Source organism: Electrophorus electricus, chromosome 14, assembly GCF_013358815.1.
Source record: "Electrophorus electricus isolate fEleEle1 chromosome 14, fEleEle1.pri, whole genome shotgun sequence".
Classification (NCBI taxonomy): Eukaryota; Metazoa; Chordata; class Actinopteri; order Gymnotiformes; family Gymnotidae; genus Electrophorus; species Electrophorus electricus.
This window is the reverse complement of record NC_049548.1, coordinates 5061260-5081336: the sequence shown is the minus strand read 5'-3', so window position 1 is coordinate 5081336 and position 20077 is coordinate 5061260. Positions and strand designations below refer to the sequence as shown.

Genomic DNA, 20077 nt, shown 5'->3' with positions numbered 1-20077 from the left:
GCAGAGTTTATTTACAACCTTAATCTTATACCCCAGATCCAATTAATCAATGCCATTTGTAACATCTGATTATTATAATCAGGGGTGTTGAAGCTAAATTTTCCACTCCCTGCAAATATGTTGGAAGTAAACCTGTCACCTCTACAGGACACCTGACCTAATCTTTCATAAAGAATTTAGTTATTAGTGTTAGAATTTATGAGTGATACATTGGAATAAATCTCTATCTCTCTAGTAGTGGACACAGTTGAAAATATAATAGAATCTATGTGTGCATTTATGTGTGTGTGTGTGTGTGTGTGTATGTGTGTGTGTGTGTGTGTGTGTGTGTGTGTGTGTGTGTGTGTGTGTGTGTTGGTTAGAGAGGGAGCATTTTAGTATGTCTCTCCCTTCAGTACTGTGTAATGATGGTATGAATCAGTCTGACATGTTGAGAATGTAGGAGGCTGGGCAGATCAAATCATGAAAAACTGTTCAAATCCTCAGTTCGTCAGGGGACCTGGGAAGGCTAAGGGGTCCTGGGATGGTTGGACTTTACAGAGAAAGCTCATAAAAAGACAATGGCATGTAATCCAAAACTCTAGTGTAGCATATTTTACCAGCTTTATTTGTGCTGCAGGAAATCGGTACATTGTGATGATAATGTGCTATGAAATATCAATTCTAGTCATTTCTGGGCACATTTATGGGGTTTTGTTCTACACATTTCTCTGGTATTAGCACATCATGTCACATGAATGCATTTAAAAAAAATACTTTAAAACTCATTGTAGTGACCTAAATATCTTCCCATCTCTTTTTCTTAAAACGCAGCGAAGCAATATTAAATTTACATTTGCATTCAGTGTATCCATATTCAACACATTATGAGCCACTTACAGCTATTGTCACATGCTCTGCAGATAAGGAAGGCAATGGCTTTTAGAGAAAGCATCATGTCAGGAGGGATTCACATATCCAACAATCTCATTCCTCATTTCTAAGCTTGTACAATCGTATACAATCTTCAGACCTTAACTCCCCGCCAAGCAAGAAAAGAACCCTTTCTAGTGTGTTAAACTGATACTGACTTTCCAGGGTTACAGGATAATATTTGTCAGATGTGCCATTATTATAAATGGGTTTTAATTATTATACTAGTCATTAAGGCATAGTGAAACCTCAATATTTTAAAGCTATCCCAGAATATCTTTTTAAGGTTAGGAAAGAATATTCCTATCTGTTATGGTCAGCAAATGATTGATGTTTAATTATGTACATTTGCTGATGGCAAGTCACTAAGATCTTCCCTGTGGCCATTTGATTGTTGATTCTTTTGTTTTGATTACATGTCACCTTGGTGGCTTAAACAGCTGAAATCTTTCTTAATTCACCTGGAGGGTTAGCCTTTGTCTTAACTGTCACTTTGAGTTAGTCAGGCAGAGCTTGTCTGTGCAGACCTGTCATCTTCTCCAGAGGAGATGGTTCAGAATGTTGAGTGGATTCAATTTACCTTCCCTCACAGTGGTCCTTACATTGTGTCTCAGACTCCCTGATTGTGTTCAGCCCTGTAATGGCTATAGTGGCTGACATTTGTCTGAAGTTTTCTTCGTTTCAGCCTTGCACTTGGATTTAATGAGTTCTTTCATCCCCGGCGGACAGCGTCTATGCTTTCAAATGTTCTTAACAGGATAACCAATTCTCTCCCTTCCATACTTTCCGGCACAGTTAAGGAGATGTTGTGATGCCATAATATATTACATTTTGCTTCTTTTGTTTCAGAGGTCAGTCAGATATTTACTCAGTGAATTCCTGTAATGTTACATCTGCCGGGCTATTCCCTTTTTTAAATTCCTACGGTTTTCCAAAAATCTGAAACTAATACGACTTGTCCAGTGGGAGCGTAGCATTCCATAGCGTTGCTGTGTTAGTAAGGAGGAAAGAAGGAAAGCTTTCTGTTCTCCTTATGCTAACGTTATTTCCTCAATTGCTTAAGTGCACTGCACTCATCGTTCCCCTCTGCAAGAGCACTTTAAACCTCCCAGGGCCAGTTCACAAGACCTATTTTTTTAACTTGATGTTTGCACAGAACTAAAAATCACTGTTTACTTCAAAACTCTAATTATCTGATAAGTGGTTATGTCTGCAGAGCCATCCTTTTATGTGATTTGAAGTGTTTCAGCTTCAGCTGTGTCATGTATCCTATCATTTCAACCATCAATTGAACATAATCTTTCAAATTATGAGTACATATTTGGAAACGGTTTTTAATGTCAGGTAATATACTTTCGCACCACACTACAATCTAGACAGATGTGAGCAAGACTGCACTATGAGCATAGTTTTTCCAAATAAGTATGTTTTGGTCAGAACGTGCTAACACGATTCTGTATATCTCATTTTCAGTCCCTGAAAACCCAGTAAGGTCTCTACTTATGTTATCTGCTCCCACATTTACAGCTCTGTACTAGAGATTTCTCAGGGGGAAATTAAAGCATGCGGTGTGTTCAGAGTGCAGGCATGTCTCAGGAGACTTTACCCCCAGGGGCCTGTCAGTCTGACTGGTGAAGGACAAGGTGGACCGTTACTGTGTGACAGCTGTTTGTGTCTACAGCTATCCAAAACTGTCAGTGCCGTACATGTCTTGCAGCCCACTGGCCGGCTAGCAGGAGACACATTCTTTTCCCACCCACCTGTCCCTCCCTGATCTCCGTTTGTCTCTGATAGAGGACGCAGCGTGAGGGTGGCAGGTGGTCAAGAGGACGGTGATCTCAAAGGTGATCCTACACTGGCCTGATTCCACTGCCTTTAAGTTCGAGGTGTGCATCGAATGGAAATAGAAAGGTCTGAAGGGGATAGTATGATCACAGAGACCAAAACATTGACACTAGCATACACAAGTTAAATATAGCATACATTAGTTAAATATATAGCATACACTAGTTAACTATAGCATACACTAGATAAATATACTGAACATTTTTCAATCAGTTTCCAAATTATTGATTGATAGGCATTTTTGCCTGCTCCAAATTAAAATACAAACTAGCATATATAGGAAACTTAGCATGTCTAAATACTAGCCGTGTTGAGGTTGTTTTGAGCCATAATGAGCAGCACTGCAAATAGACTGGTTAGACCAAGAAGCCCAACCTCACCTTGCTCGGCTGTTCACTGAAAAGAGAGTAAGAGGACATCAGGCAATAGAGCAGGAGGGGTAAAATAAAGTCTGTATTCTGTGCAGCCTCTGACACGTTTCTCCGCGTGTGTGCAGTGTTTGACATGCTTGGCTGTAAACACTGTGAGAGAACTCTCCCCAGAGATCAACCACGGCCTGACAACACTAATGAGCAGGAAGATTACTGGGAAGGCATGCGGGAAAATGTTACAAACGTAAATGTACATCCCTTCCTCCATGGCAACTGAATGTGTATGGATGTGTGCAAATGGATGCCTGTTGCAGATGTCCTTATGGTATTCACATGAATTTGGCTTTGATGTTTTTATTCTTTTATCAAGAGAGATTATAATGAGTATAAGTATAATCATTTGACACCAAAAGCAATCCCAGGGAATCTTGAATTAATGAATGTGTGTTGTTAATGTGTTTTCTTGTTGAGCTATTATATTAAACATAATATTTTTAAATTGGATTACACTAGAACTATTCCATATGAACCCAATCTATATTCAGTGCAAATTAATTTGTAATCTAACTTTAATATGTGAATACAAGAGGTACTGGATTTTTCACCATTTTTATATTTTCTGTTACACATGCATATAATATTATCTTCCCCTTCTGACCACTGATAATGGATGCATATCCAACTCTGTCCAAAACCTAAGGCCTTTTTCAGGTGGGAAAAAACAGTGGAATATTGTCTCCTTTTTTAAATTGTAATTTCATAACATTTCTCAAGAGAACTGAATTGCCTTACAAGAAAAAATGCTGAACTAATTTCAGAGGAACCAGGATGAATCCTATGTTACAAGGCATTACTTAGGGAATTACTGCAGTGATGGTTCTGTCACGGAGTGGAGGCTGAGCAATTAGCCCATCGTCACCTGAGCAATTACTGAAGCTACTTTCATAAGCATATATAATTCAAAGCAGCTTTATTAAACAGTGTCATGGTCATTTGTGTTTTATTTATGAATTAATTTGTGCGTGTGTGTGTGTGTGTGTGTGTGTGTGGGCATGTGTTTGGGGGTTTATGATAAGTCATGGGTTTTCTGTCTTTTTTATGGTAGGATCATTAGTGGAAAGTAGAAGAAATCTGAACGAATTTGCAGATCTACAGATGTCCCTTTCAGTTTGTCAACAGGAGGGCAGTGTCTAAAACATGAAATGAAAGTGCTGTGTTTTGGTTCGTTCCTCACAAGCATTCAACGTTCTTTGATTTCCTATTATTTTCAATAGATTCGGTGCATGTTCTCAGTTAACATGACCATTCAAACAGGATATCCTCTAAATTATGGATATACTCTTTGTTTCCCAGTATGGTTTTTAATGTGTTCGTATTTCATGTGTTCAGAATTATGTGTTCACTGTAAGGTATACCAAAAAATCACAATCCATCATATTTTTAAGACAATTAAATTTTCCATTTTCTAGAGTGAACATTTTTCATTGTTGATTTACCATTTAATTTCAGATTTGCTTCATTTACACACACACAGGTGAAGAAGCCCTAGTCATCAGTAGCCCATGTTCTCAGATAATTGCTTTGCAAATTCATTTTCTGACATCACTCTACTGGAAACTGAGGATATAGCATCCTGTATGACATATAAAGACAAAGTGACAGACTTAATAAAATTGAGTAGTTTATTTAAAGCAAAAATGCTACTGACTACAGTACAAAGAACAATGCTTACACCCACTGAGTACTGTAATAATATTCTAGGGTTTAAGGCTGTTTAATTCAAACATGTGTACCTAATCCACCTTTTATCAAAATGATGGAAACAAGCACAGGCCATATGTCTGTATGTCACGGAATGCTCACCTCCCGCGAGGCACGTGGTTTGGCCAGCTGCGTGCAATAGGAGGACCCTCGTTTGTGGCCACGCCTGCACAACTGTACCTCGTTTTGTCTATGTGCATTTATTACCACATCAGGGAATGCAGCGTCGTTGGTCATTGTTGCCGTAACGTTTCAATGTGGTGTGCTGTTGTTAATAATGTTAAATGTCATACTCATCATTGTTAGATGTTAGATGTATTTATCGTGTTCGTTTAATGTTAATCGTTTCATGTTTGTGTTCTTCGTTTGTAACAAGTGTGAGAGCCATTGTCTCTGTATCTGTAAATAAATGTACGTCCCAGACGTTGGAGTCTGTGTGTCCTGCCCCTCACCCTGCGGCACTCGGGCCATGACACGTTACATTGTATGTCTGTGATACAGCCGAAAGCAATAAAAATGTACTAAGTTTCATAGAAAGTATACAATAGCTTGGCATGTGTAAAGACTGTTTTGAGAGTAAGGACCTTAAAGTGTAAAAATGCACAAAATCAATTGAACGAGAGCAACAATAAACTTGTTGGTTATCAGTCATAAAGGTTACTAATTGCTTATAGTTCCACAGAATCCCACAGCATTGATTCAAGTGTTAACTCATTGAACAACGCCCTCAGGCCCATACGCTTATACATATTACTGCTAGTTTATCATTTTTAATTTTGTCCTTGTTGAAGGTTATTGCATGTTTCTGCATTCTTAGCCTACAGATGGAGGCAGTCTGCCACCCTTTTATGAGCTTCTTAATCAAAGCTGTGGTACTGAAAGATTGGGCCCCTAAGTGGCCCGGGGTCAACCAGTAAACACTGCTGATGGCTGATCGACTGGCTTGTCAGTGGAAGTATACTAGTTTAGTTTAAACAGCACACGAGAGAAAACATGACAGTAATAATCAACATTTCCAGTTTTCTTTTTCTTTTCTTTTTTTTTAACAATAAAACAGTGGATTCAATATCCTTCTGCTCAATACCTTCCAGATGATTTATATCATGTCATAACCTCCACAAAGTTTATGGTGAGCTAAAGGACAAGATATGGCCGCCCTGATGTCCTCTCATGCAGCACCTGATGAATTATGTATCTTCATAGGCTTGCTTTTTGTGCTTGGCCATCATGGCTGGTCATAGTCCCCCATAGGACGGCAGATTCTGATTTAGCCTGTTCTCCTCTCCACGCCCTCAACACCATGACTGCCTTGCATTACCCATTGCACTTATCTGAGATTCGTCCATCAGCATGAGAGAACGGTGGATTACTCTAGACTCTAGACTTTTTCCTGTACTACTTCAGATGTCTTCATTTGGGCGTCAGCTCTTTCTCATACTTGCACATGGGGACAGAACCATGGTTCTTATGCCCTGCTTAAAGACACAGAGTTAGAGGAACAGACCCCTCTGCTGGCTGGAATAGCAACTCGGCTGTCATGTTCTTCTTGATAATTATGACTATTTGTGCTTCATAGCATCCTTTGACAGATGTCTGGGGGATTACTGTGCATGTTAAGTGTGTTGGTGTGTATTTGTGCGGCTGCATATGTGCGCGTGTTTGTGTGTGTTCATGAATATATTGGGTACATCCTTATGGTGGATGTAGGCAGCCGCGCAGCGGCATAAACACACCCAGGCGAGGCCACGGGTCCTGTCTGTGTGTTGGGCTTTGGCGAGCGGAGCTGGATCAATGCATCGAACCATGGCTTCATCAAAAGACAACAGCTCATCTGCTTGTGTCTGCATTGCCTACTCCACAAACACAATAGCCTTGGTCTGTATGACTCACCGCTGCTATTAGCACATAGGAAAAGAGACATTATAACTCTTATAAGCAATTTTGTTGTGTGCTTCATATTGATTCATTGTGATTCAAGCCTGAAGAGTTTTGGCTGGCATATATTGCCTTAATTAAATGATAATACGCAGCAAATGCACTGTGCCACAGTCATGTTGATTCTGTGTGCCTGTTGAGGTCTGTCAGTTAGCGTATGTGTGTATTGGGCATCCACATTGCTTCTCATTAAGTATGTTTCCTCTCGTCTATTGTCTGTGGTCCACTGTATTATTAACCCTGACACCTAATATTATGAGAAAAATCTTGTCTATGCAAGCACTCATTTAATAATCAGAATACTTACTGTGAAAGTCATTGCACTCGACCCTGTGATTCAGTTAATGGTGTTAGTGCCTAAACACAGCTGCAAAGAAAAGTTTGTAAGTGCTTTTAAGCCACCCAGATTTCTGCATGAATATCATTATAAATAAAAACATAAATAAAAGCATCCATGTTTCTAAAACAATAATGACAACAGTTTACACTGCCATATGTTTAGCGACAATAAGGTTTAAAAAATAAGGGCCATTGACATAAAGGTCCCTTAACCCTCTAAGAAAATGACCCTTTTCAAAAGCAATATTTGGACCCAGGTGTGCCAGTTGCTTCAGCTGCAGATTTATGCTTCCCTGTCCTTTTAAAAAAATAAAAATCATTTGGGCACTTCACAGAAGAATTCTGTTGCAATATGTGCAATACCCTGCAATATGACTCAGTCAAAAGAGATTTTACAAGATCCGAGAAGAAAAGTTCTTAAAGCTTATGAAACTAGAAAGAGGTACAAAGGAGTTCCTAAGGACCGCCTCGGTGAGGCGGATAGTTTGCGACTGGAAGAAATACAGTACTGTTGCGTTTCTGCCTAGGAGTGGGCGTTCTACAGAGATCGGAGTACACACATGATGGAGTAACCCCGAACAAGTCAATATGATCCTTATATGACACCTAAGGATATGCAGATGCCTTGTGTTTGATACCATCTGTGCTGATTAGTCTCCCTCCTTCTGAGGACGACTTGTATGTTCTACAGATGGACAAATAGGATAAAAATGTACAATTTTGATGAATGTGCACAGCATTATTTTTGGAGGCAGCGAACATAAAACACTGCATTCCGGCAAGCACTAAAACCTCATCCCACCTGAGATGCTGTGAAGCATGACGGAGGGAGTATTACAGTGTGAAGCCGCCTCAGGGCCAAGGGAGGGTCGCAATGTCAGGGCGTCTATCTGTGATCTAACACTCAAAAGAGACAGGGTTGCGCAGCTTGACAGTAATCAAAACACATAGTTAAATCAACAAGAGAGTAGCTCAAACAGCAGTTCTGCACTTACACTAGCCAAGTCAGCATGATTACCTTAATCCCAATGAAATGCTGTGGCATGTTTTGAAATAGGCCACTGAAGCAAGCCATCTAGAAATTATACATAAGTTGAAGCAGTTTAGTATGGCGAACACATAATAGCACAAAGAACAATAGATCCTAACTGCTGTGCAGGATAGTTAGTTAGCAGCTGCAGAAAGCATTCGGTTGAAGGTATTTACTATATCTAAGGGTTCAATCAATTTGACTGTTTATACCGTTTGCTGAATAAAGACACTGTAAAATGTTATTTGTAATCTTTGATTAATTGTTATAGTCATTATAACACAAATGTTGAAACGATCACATTTTAAGTGGTATTAATGCGGAAATCCAATTCTAAAGGTCCACACACACTTTTTTTTTTTTTTCCCCCCCAATTATATTCAGTATTACTGATGTAATTTTCTCAGCATGAAAGGATATTCTGGAATTGGTTGAAATATTTTATTGAACTGAAGTAATGAATCTCCTTCTCCCTCTTTCTCTCTTACATGAAGTTGCACCTACAGCTCCGACTGTACGCTCCGAGTTCTTCAAGCCCTGCCAAGACAGCCAAGAGCTGGCGTTCTGTCTGAATGAGGGGGAATGCTTCATTATCGAAACTGTGGCAGGAGTCCACCGACACTGCAGGTAACGTTCTCTCTCTCATGGTTTTTTTTTTTTTTTTGCACATTGGTGCGTCTACCGTGGGCAGAGCACGCGTGCAAGTGAGCATGAATATTCCACTCTTGCATTTTAATCCACATTTTCCTCCTCCCATTTTTTCACGTCTATCCTGACTTATTGGTGCATCCCTTGCTGAGTGTCAGTTTTGGTTATAGGGCTTTTTGTTGTTGTTTTTTTAAAACTAATCCACAGCCTTAACATAGCAGCTTTTCTGACTAGCTGGCTAGCTGGCAGCCTGTGTGGTAGAGCCTTACAAAAGCACAGTGTCCTAATTACTGACATGAGAGAGAGAGAGAGAGAGAGAGAGAGAGAGAGAGAGAGAGAGAGAGGACGAGGCAGTAGTGGACCCAGTTGTTTGCTGTTTCGTGATGTTTGTTTATTTATTTTGTGGTCTTCCTGTGTATGTGACAGGTACTGGAAAAGCTGGGCTTTCTGCTCCTGTACTCAAGGGTGTAATTAGGAACAGATCTTCCACACTGGAGGGACTGGCGGATATAACCTGAGGAGCCAGCTCTTTCACAGTACAGTGGATCTGCTCAGAAACAATAATTGCAGGTTTCTTTGAGTGGTCCAAAATGCTTTTGCGTCATTCTCTGTAGTCAAAGGTGGTGCAGCAGATAAAACAGCTGCACCATCCACCTCCATGGGCTTTTTATGCACATGTCACACTCGTTTAAGCTCACCATTTAAACAGGATGTCTGCCCACCTCTGTGATGACGTCCTCTCTAATGAAGACTGCCTCCCTGAAACCATTCAGCTAGCAGAACAGCTGACAGTTTTTTAGTCCAGGTTGTAGCTTTTTAACGAGACACTTATGACTTCAGCACCCAATGGGATTTCTCTTCAGATCTGTACACATAATTTAGGAAGTGAGGCTAGAGAAAGTCCTCTTGCATCCTATATCCGTATGAAGCTGCGTAAACAAACTTTGCTTTTGGTTATGCAGACGGAGAGGGAGTCGGTGGTTTTGAGTTTTTATCTATCCTGAGCGTCATTTACTTTTCTTAGAGCTGCTCTTAATCTGACATATAGCTTTTTATTGGTCCTCATCGCTCAGAATTAATGATGCATTTTGATGCTTTCAGAATGTTTGATGCCACTTCAGGCTCCAAAGCAAAAAACTCAGCAGGCTAATATAAAGTGCAGGTACCTTAAAGCACACCTACAATGCTTTTGTTCTACTACTTTTTGTTTGTTTGTTCTTTTTTGTGTGTTTTTTTTTTTTTTTTTTTTTGCTGGCTATTTGGCAAAAGCTAACATTCTTCTTCTATTGAACCTCATTATTGCTATGGTAACAGCTCTTGCTAATTAATTAGTACCGTATAGCTTCCATATGGACATGTGAAGGTCCTGACGCAGTAGAACATATTTAAAGCACGATACTCAGTCTTAAGAGAATAGTTCCAATTTCAGCTTTGACGCAGACGAGCCAGAATTTTTACTCACCTCTGCTGCTCATATAAAGAGGAGGATGGAGGCAATTTGAAAGCACTCTTCAGCATATTAGTTCATGTTACTATTTCAGATTTTGCCAGCCTGGCATTGTAATGGGGGTACATATTGTTATAGTCATAAAAGCTTGTGTTTCATTGAATGTCATGCTTTTTAAAAGGCAACCACCTTGCCCCCCTGCTAATGTTGTTGCATTTCCTGGAAATGTGTGGACGTGTTGAGGCAGGAGGAGAGCATTTATGTGGGAAGAGAGAAAAGATGAAACAGAGAGGGATAAGGACAGAGTGAGAGAGAGACGGAGAGAGAGAGAGAGTGATAGGGAGAGAGAGGAAGATGCCTAATAAATAAATGCTTCTCTATTGCACACTGCAGAAAATCTGACAGGGGAGGAATTGTGGAGACATAGCAGCAGTGAAGACAAATGAAAGAAAACTAGGTGGAGAATGTACAGGCAGGCCTAGGAAGACGGTGGCAGACGTATTACTGAGATCTGATATGACAAAATAAATCACGTTAATGATGACGACATCCACTTAAAAAAAAAAAATCCTTTTCCTCCTCTCTTTTGCCCCACTCCTGGAGAGACAGCCAGCGATTAAACTGTCGGCAAGCTGTCAGAACTCGACAGGCTCTTTTAATCCTGGTTGCTGTCTCTTCTCATCTTGTTGGTCCTGAGGGGAGGAGCTAGAAGTGTTCACGTCCTCTGGGCTGCTGACAAGCCCACAAATACAGTCTCTCACATGCAAAATTTGCATAGCGATAAGTGGAGGCACAAGTCTTTAAAACCCCACCTTAGGATTGCTTATTTTATGCAACAGCTATCAGCACGATTAGTTCTACACAGTCACGATGAATATTTTTGATTGTATGCATCTACCAACATCAAACTTGGCAACACAGCTGAATGCAGTCTTGCATGACAGAAACAGATCCTACAGCCTCATATATTATGCAGCATAAAGTCACATGATCCAAGGCAGTGCTGTACAGCATGACTCAATAACACAGCATGCGATACTACTCCTGAGAAACGGATTCTATCAGCTGGCGATTATCACATGGGGCAGCTGCAGATTTGAAAGTCAAATGTGACTGCAGACAGTGCATCTGTAGCTCATGCGCTTCCTCAGCTGGTATGGGGGATGAATATCTCTGGGTCTTTCATTCTGGCTGCGTAAGTGGGTTACTTACACAGTGGACACACAGAGCCTGGCTGTGTAATTGAAGCATGGGTGTTTAAACCAGACACATGTCTCTGTCTGTTTGGTTAAAGGGGCCATTCCATGTCAAGAGCTCTGAGCTACAGAGGAGTGTGGGTAGAGGAGAGGGGTGAACGGTCACCTAGTGAATTGACACTGCTTCAAATGTCAGACCGGCGGCTTGGGGAAAGCGTAGAGAAAATGACCCAGACAGAGACCGAGAGACCGAAAAACAGACAGTGAGAGAGAGAAAGAGAGGTTTATCAAGCTTCCTTGCCTTATTAAAGTGTACTGCTACTGCCCGTTACATGTCAAAATGTTAAAGGGTTCGTGCACTGTTAGTAGGTGGTATGTGTAGCGTGTTATTTATGCGTGTCTGTTTACTGGTGCAGTTGTTGTTGTTGTGCGGCAGCCATGATGGCAGATGGAGTGCTCCCTGAATTGAATTTGAATTGACTGGAGAGGAGTGAGGAAGGGAATGATAGAATAAGACAGAGTGAAGGAGGAGGGGTAGTGAGGCGAGTTGTCAGTGGGAGAGCTCGACATAATTAATCACACTAAGTGCACTAACAATGAAAGAAAAGGGGAATAAATGTCCAGTAATCACATCGGCTGGACCCTGTAGAGCGAGGCCTTTAAGAGACGCAAGCGCAGGAGGTCAGCCTTCGCGCCACAGAGAGCCGAGAGCAAAACGCCACAGCCTTCCATGTCGGACCAAGGACGGCGTCCGCGTCTCGGCCCATATTTCAGCGCCGTGCGGAGTCAGGCTGGAGGTCGTCAGATATCCGCATGCAGCTCACAACCGCTGCTTTATGTCAATGAACTTGAATGGCTGTGACAGGACCACCTGGAGTCAATGAGGACGCGAGTAGATGCAGGAAAACTTGAGCAACTTTCCTTGCGCTGCTTGGGAAGCCAAGAAAAAAGCACCGAGGCCGGCACGGACCCTTTCGGCGCTCTCTTGGGCCGCGGCTTTTGATCCGTAGTCCAAAATAAGCCTCATATCTTGTCTACACTCAGACTTCTGTAGCAGGGAAAGGAAATTAAACTGGCAGTGAGGAAACGAGGAACAGGTGTACAGAATGAGTCACCCGCCCCCATCGCATGCTCCTGGTCCATGCCATCCCAAGCTAAACCACACTCCTGCCGGTCCGATAAGCCACAAAAAACAATAGATCAGAATCAGGCCAATCAAAGTTTATTGGCCAAGTAAGTTTGCACATAAAAGCAATTAGGGTTTGAATGTAGCTCGCAAAGCACTACAGAGTGTGTAATCACATAAATTATATAAATTCCTACATTTGCATGCATACACAGTCACACAGGAATACAGATATATCTATACATTCAACTAAATAAAAAGAAAATAAGTATAGATACTAATGTGCTAATATACTAAGAAATACTAATGTATATAGGGCCAAATATCATAGCCACAAAAGAAACCTACAGAATTAAAACAGGAGTGTACAATGGTAATTCCACATATGCACATTAAATGTTCATTGGGGTAACAGAATGAGAGAAGAATGGGTTTTTTTGTTTGTTTGTTTTGTTTGTTTGTTTGTTTTTTTGTAATCTGTTAGTTTTGATCCTCAAGACCATCCTATGAGGGGAGGAGCTGGAATTGGTGATGTCAAGGGTGTGTGGGGTCAGAAATTAATTTCTCCGCCCTTAGTTCTGCTGGTAAACAGGTCACGAAGGCTGGGAAGACACTTCATCTATAGTCCTTTTCCGCAGACTTGATGATATTCTGTAGTTTGAGTGGTGGGAGAAGTTATGGGGTGGTGATGATTACGGTTGCTATGAGTCTTTGATCACTTTAGGGAAATGGATCAGCTGCTGTTTGGGCAGGCTGAACTTTTTCAGTCATCATAAGACATTTTTTTCACCATGCAGGTAATGTTGGTTCCCTCCTTTAGGTTCTTGGTGATTGTAGCTCCTAGAAACTAGAAGGACTCCACAGTTGCCACAGTTTTGTCCAGGACAGCAGGAGGTGGGGGTGAAGAGCTCCCTCCACCTAAACTCCATTACTGTCTCTACTGTACTGAGCTCATTCAGCGCCACGTTGTTCTGACTGGCCTCCAGCTGATTAACTACCTGCCGATCTGTAGACGCCACATCATCTTGGATGAGTCCAGCAACTGCCGTGTAATCCACAAACTTCAGGACATGGACGCATGGGGTCAGTGGGACCGCTACTGTTAGCGTACAGTAAGAGGAGCACTGAGGAAAAGACACCAGTCCAGACACAATCAACCAGTACTGATTGTTTGTGTACCCAGTGAGAATTTCCCCATGGTGCTGTGGGTGGTGAATTCAATTCAGTGCCCCCTCACTTTTATTAAAATATTAGGTATGAATTTCATAAAAGTCGTGTGATGCAGACACCATATTCCGCATCTGGTTTGCACAGCAGTGACAAGTATTTTTGCCAGCACTCAACAATGTATTTTATTTACATGCTCCTTATGCATAGACAGCAAATGCTCTTTGTGTAGTAGTAGCAGTGGAACTCTTTAAGGTTGTCAGAGTCATGGGCCAATGCTGTGGTTTCACCACCATTTTCAAAACAAACAAGTGCTAGGCAAAGTTGTAAGCTCTAAACTTCAAAGACGTTTAGGTTTGAGCTGGAAATAAGAGTGACACTTCTAGTTTTTCTTTCCTTATTTAAGTGGCATTTGTAGGGTAGTAATGGAGCAAGGGAGCTTTAAAGCCTCAGAAATATAAGAAGGGCAGAACTAATCCATCATTAGCACATCAGCCACTTTATTAACTTGCGAGCCCTTCTAGGAAAGCATGCCTCACTGACCAATGGGAAGAAATAAAGTTTCATATCTGTATTCCTCTGGGTCACTTTAAGGTTTCTGCTTAGGTCATGGTTCCTGTTGACTAAGGATTTTAATTACAAGTTGGATACTTATTTGGCTACTATGTGTTATGGCTCAGTGGAAGTTAGCTGGAACCTTCATGCATATGGGTTGACATCATTGTTAACTTTAATTAATGCAATTCAATGACTCAGCCACACTATCTCATCATCTCAGTGGCTCTGATAATTAGTAAAAAATCAACAATCAGCAGATACAACTGAACCAAAGAGCACATTATCCCTTTCTCTCACTCAACGCATGAATGCTTACACACACACACACACACACACACACACACACACACACACACACACACACACACACACACACACAAATATACACAGCCAAATTAGAGGATCACTAGCCGTCACATATATAGTCAAATTACCCAAACACCCAAACTCCATTCTGCTATAATTCCTCTCTTGTGCAAGGTTTAACTTAACTAATTGTTCCTCTAATCAGACCTCCATACAGAGGCCAGGATAGAAGGAAAGGGAAACCAAGAGAGCAAGAGAGGCGAGATGCAAAGTACTTCTGACATGGCGTCTCTTTCAAGTCAGAAGGTTTGATGTGCTAATTACATGCAAATTGCATTCAAACGAGCCTTCCTGGTGCCCAGGCTCTGGCAGAATGTGTGAGGCACAGTTGCAATGTGAGGAGACAAGTGTGTTTGCTATAAATAATCTCATTTAAAGGGAAGTTATGAGTTCACATTATGCTGCACAAACAACCAATTGTGTGTTGTGAGAGGTTAGTGGGTGGGTAGTTGGAACTGTCTCTTGACGTACATCTACTCTGACTCTCCGTTCATAACTGTTCCTTTCACCTGCTCAACCCTTAATCCCACATGTTGATTAACGAGGGTACCGTCTGGCTGGGAGCTTCCTGTGCAGGCTGCATGCTCCAGACAGTAAGCTGTTGGGCTGGCGTGTGGCAGTGTGCACGATCACTTGACCACGTGCCCCATGTTACTCAGTCTCACACTCCATACAAATACTGGAATCTGACAGGAAGACCTGTCTATCTGGCTTCACCCAGTGTGCATCCATCTAGGGACATATTGACAGAGTCGTGGTATGCCTTGCTCAGGGAGGCCCCCATGTCTTGAAAAATCCCTTCTGATAAGCAGAGCATGCCATTTAGGATTCAAAAGCAGATGCACATATGAGGCTGTGCGGTTATTCTCGCTGTTCCTGAAAGCCTAAATTTAGATTTGTTTTCTCATTTCCACTCACGGAGCATCAAATCAAAATAGGGAGAGCCAAGGACGCTCCTGTTTCCTCCATTATCACTCCTGATTGTTACGCTGTGGTTCTCCTGATATGCCACAACATTGTCACCTTTCATGGCTCTGTTTACAGCCTGCAAAGTAACAGGTTTGTGGTTGCAGTGAGAAAATATCAGTTCTTTGAACACATGACTGTTCACGGGAGGCCATGTGTTTATTTTTTCCATCCATTTCTTTCTCTGTCCTTTATTCTGTCAAGAAAAAAGCGATTTTCTCTTGAAAGCACTACTTTCATCAACAACATTATTATTATTATTATTATCATTATTGATGTTGTTGTTGTTGTGTGACCACAGAGTCAGTAATTTCGTGTCCTGTGTGCCTTGCATTGCAAATGGCCATGTGGCAATGGGAATTCCAAATAAATTTGCAAGTATTTTTGAAGAAAATTAAGTTGTGATAAGGATACTGATAAGAAGTATCTCCACTCCTTGCCCGGCACAGGCAAACAAAATATATACCGGAAATGCACTACAATTTTCATGCAATCATTTCTTTTATAAATATAGTTATAATGTGGTGTGGAATTAGATGGATATGAATAATTGTTGTGTAGCTCTTGTAACTCACCTGGGTACCTGCAACACCAACGTCATAAATATTCTCAAACTAATAGACATGTAAGTCTGTCTGGATAAGAGTGTCTGCCAAATGATCTTAAATGAATGCAGAGAATTGTAGTACTGGCATCCTGCAATATATAGAATAACCAATTGTACTGTAGGCTACGTGCATTGAGTCATAAAAACCTCAGTGCTTATTTGGTGTTTATAAAGGAGTGGGTGAGAGTTAGGAAGGTATAAACCTCACAATTTATGGTGTTTATTATGGAGTGGAAGAGAGTTAGGAAGGTATAAACCTCACAATTTGTGGTGTTTATAAAGGAGTGGAGGAGAGTTAAGAAGGTATAAACCTCACAATTTGTGGTGTTTATTATGGAGTGGAAGAGAGTTAGGAAGGTATAAACCTCACAATTTGTGGTGTTTATAAAGGAGTGGAGGAGAGTTAGGTATAAACCTCACAATTTGTGGTGTTTATAAAGGAGTGGAGGAGAGTTAGGAAGGTATAAACCTCACAATTTGTGGTGTTTATAACAGAGTGGATGAGAGTTAGGAAGGTATAAACCTCACAATGTGTGGTGTTTATAAAGGAGTGGAGGAGAGTTAGGAAGGTATAAACCTCACAATTTGTGGTGTTTATAAAGGAGTGGAGGAGAGTTAGGAAGGTATAAACCTCACAATTTGTGGTGTTTATAATGGAGTGGATGAGAGTTAGAAAGGCATAAACCTCACAATTTGTGGTGTTTATAAAGGAGTGGCTGAGACTTTGGAAGAAATAAACCTCCCAATTTTCAAACTCTCATGCACAATAGCTTTACTGTTTTTATGATTAACCACTATGCTTAGCCCAGCTGTTTAAAATGCATGAGACGAGTACTATGACTGAGAATACAGCGATCTTCTGCTTTTCGCTGCCCTTTTACACATAGTGCATAATGATGCATCTGTGCTTACATGAACAAAGAAAGTGAGTGTCTTCTGATATGTGGCAGATATTGCAGAGGTTGTTGCTGCAGTTGCCTGATGTGGAGGGTTCTGCTGGTGTCTCTGAGGTGTCTACGGTTGTGGGTGTGTATACATGTGTAGTAGTGTTTTTTAAAGTGCGATGGGGGCTTTCCAGACATGGTGAGTTTGCAATACGAATGCATGACCACTGGTGCACAGAGACAGTGTGTGTGTGCATGTTACATTAACATGGAATAAGAAAAGGTTAAAAGTACATTGAAAGGCCAAAAAAAGGTCAGCACCTGGATTTAACTAAGCAAATAGGTAAGAGCCTCCCATTGGATAATTACTGCATGGTGATTATGTTTCAGCTGGCAACAAGTTATTTCACTCTAACTGATGCAGTGAGTAGCTCAATGGTTTGGGTACTTGACTTGTAACTGGACGGTTGCTGGGTCAAGCCCCACCCCTGCCAAGTTGCCACTGTTGGGCCCCTGAGCAAGGCCCTTAACCCTCAATTGCTCAAGTTGTACTCAGTCATAATTGTAAGTCGCTTTGGTTAAAAGCGTCAGCTAAATACCATAAATGATGCAGTGAGTAGCTTCTCATTTGTTAAATGACCATGTCGAAAGACACATCCTGTGGTCGTAGAAAAGATGTTAATCTCTTTCAGAAGGGTCAAATTATTGGCATGCATCAAGCAGAGAAAACATCTAAGGAGATTGCTGAAACTACTAAAATCAGGTTAAGAACTGTCCAACGCATTATTAAAAAGTGGAAGGACAGTGGGGAAACATCATCTTTGAGGAAGGAATGTGGTCGGAAAAAGATCTTGAATGATCGTGATCGGCAATCACTTAAACGTGTGGTAAAATCAAATCATAGAAAAACAACAGTAGAACTCAGGGATATGTTTAATAGTGAAAGTAAGAGCATTTCCAAATGCACAATGTGAAGGGAACTCAAGGGATTGGGACTAAAAAGCTGTGTAGCCTTAAGAAAACCACATGTCAGTGAAGCTAACCGGCAAAAACGGCTTCAATTTGCTAGAGAGCATAAAGATTGGACTCTGGTGGCTGAAGTGATGCACTCATCATGCCTAGTGCCTACCGTACAAGCCTGTGGGGGAAGTGTTATGATCTGGGATTGCTGCAGTTGGTCAGGTCTAGGTTCAGCAACGTTATGTGCCCAAAGAATGAGGTCGGCTGACTACCTGAATATACTGAACGATCAGGTTATTCCATCAATGGATTTTTTCTTCCCTGATGGCACGGGCACATTCCAAGATGACAATGCCAGGATTCATCTGGCTCAAATTGTGAAAGAGTGGTTCAGGGAGCATGAGACATCATTTTCACACATGGATTGGGCACCACAGAGTCCAGACTTGAACCCCATTGAGAATCTTTGGGATGTGCTGGAGAAGACTTTGTGCAGTGGTCCAAATCTCCCATCATCAATACAAGATCTTGGGGAAGAATTAATGCAACTCTGGACAGAAATAAATGTTGTGACATTGCAGAAGCTTGTGGAAATGATGCCACAGTGAATGCATGCTGTAATCAAAGCTAAAGGTTGTCCAATGAAATATTAGAGTCTGTGACCTTTTTTTTGGCCAGGCAGTGCATAAAGTGAGTAAGCCAATTTTTTGCTTTAGCCATCTATTATCTACCCCTCTGGACAAAGTAAGCAAATGAAAATTAGGACTTTTTTCCCCTGAGGTTGAAAATATTGAACACTATTCAAAGACAAAGCACAGCTCTACCTTCAGTTTGTGCTCAGCAGACATGGTGGTGTGGATGTGGTGGTGCTAGTGGTGGTGTTACAATTTTGCTCACTCAGGTAACGTTCATGCTTTTATTACACCGTTGCCCATATGACACAGTCGTAAAATGACTCTTCATATTTATACAGATCCATAAAATTAGGAGTCCATGCTTATGATGCAGGAAAGTCATTAGTACTGAATAATGCACAGTCCCAGAGTCAACAAAGACAGAATGCTCAGGTTTTAGTAGGAGTTACTTTATCACTGCCTATTAGCATGACTGTTCTCCATTATGGAGATGGAAGGTTGGAATCGATACTGGGTGGGAAGGTATAGAGGAAAACGCGGAAGCCTGCGATCCTTCATAACTCTGCATAGGCTCTGTGCGCTCCATAAATGGTTATTCTGCATTCTCGGACCAGCAATAATCACAGTGGGAATATTTTACGTGATTCCCCAATTCACCTTAATGCAAGCGCTCAAGAGATCACTGCCTGCATAAAAATGTCACCAGCTCCAAACAGTTGGTGTGTTTGTGGAAACGTGTACTCGCACTATTGATCTATGCCAAGGGGAGCTGCTCTGCTGTAATAGCTTTGATTCACTATTCCAGTGGATACCTGTAATTTCCTTCACGAATTGCCACCTTATAAAGCAGTGAAAAGGATCTTTTTAAAAAGTTTTGAGGCTCAGTCATTTGCACAGGAGTGATCTACTCTCTTGATTTTACAGTTTTAACAACTTAATGCATTAAGTATGTACTAAGGTAAGTCATCCAAATTTATCCTTTAGGTCAACACTGAAACGGCTTTTCACTTCGCATAGCATAAAAATGAGGATTAAGGCAAACCCCAGAAATGGGTAGCATGTTAAATGAAATGAAATGAAGAAAATTCAAAATGAAATCAAATCTCATGTTTTTATAGCACTTTCCTGCAGATTTGTGTCAAAGTGCTTTCCAATTTGATTAACAAGTACAAAACAGAGATATAATACTACATTAAACTTCATTATAATAGATAACAATATATATATATATATATATATATATATATATATATATATATATATATATATATATATATATATATATATATATATGCCAAAAAAAGGTCAGCACCTGGATTTAACT

The 20077-nt window shown here is 40.9% G+C and overlaps 1 protein-coding gene across 2 annotated transcripts in view; it reads left to right on the top strand.

Moving 5' to 3' along the window:
* The window catches only part of nrg3b (neuregulin 3b), a 111686-nt gene that overhangs the window by 53705 nt on the left and 37904 nt on the right, over window positions 1-20077 (top strand). For both annotated transcript variants that reach the window (XM_035533246.1, XM_035533245.1), the window contains exon 2: window positions 8688-8820. In XM_035533246.1, the coding sequence (XP_035389139.1) occupies window positions 8688-8820 (133 nt within the window). The remainder of the gene's footprint in view (window positions 1-8687; window positions 8821-20077) is intronic.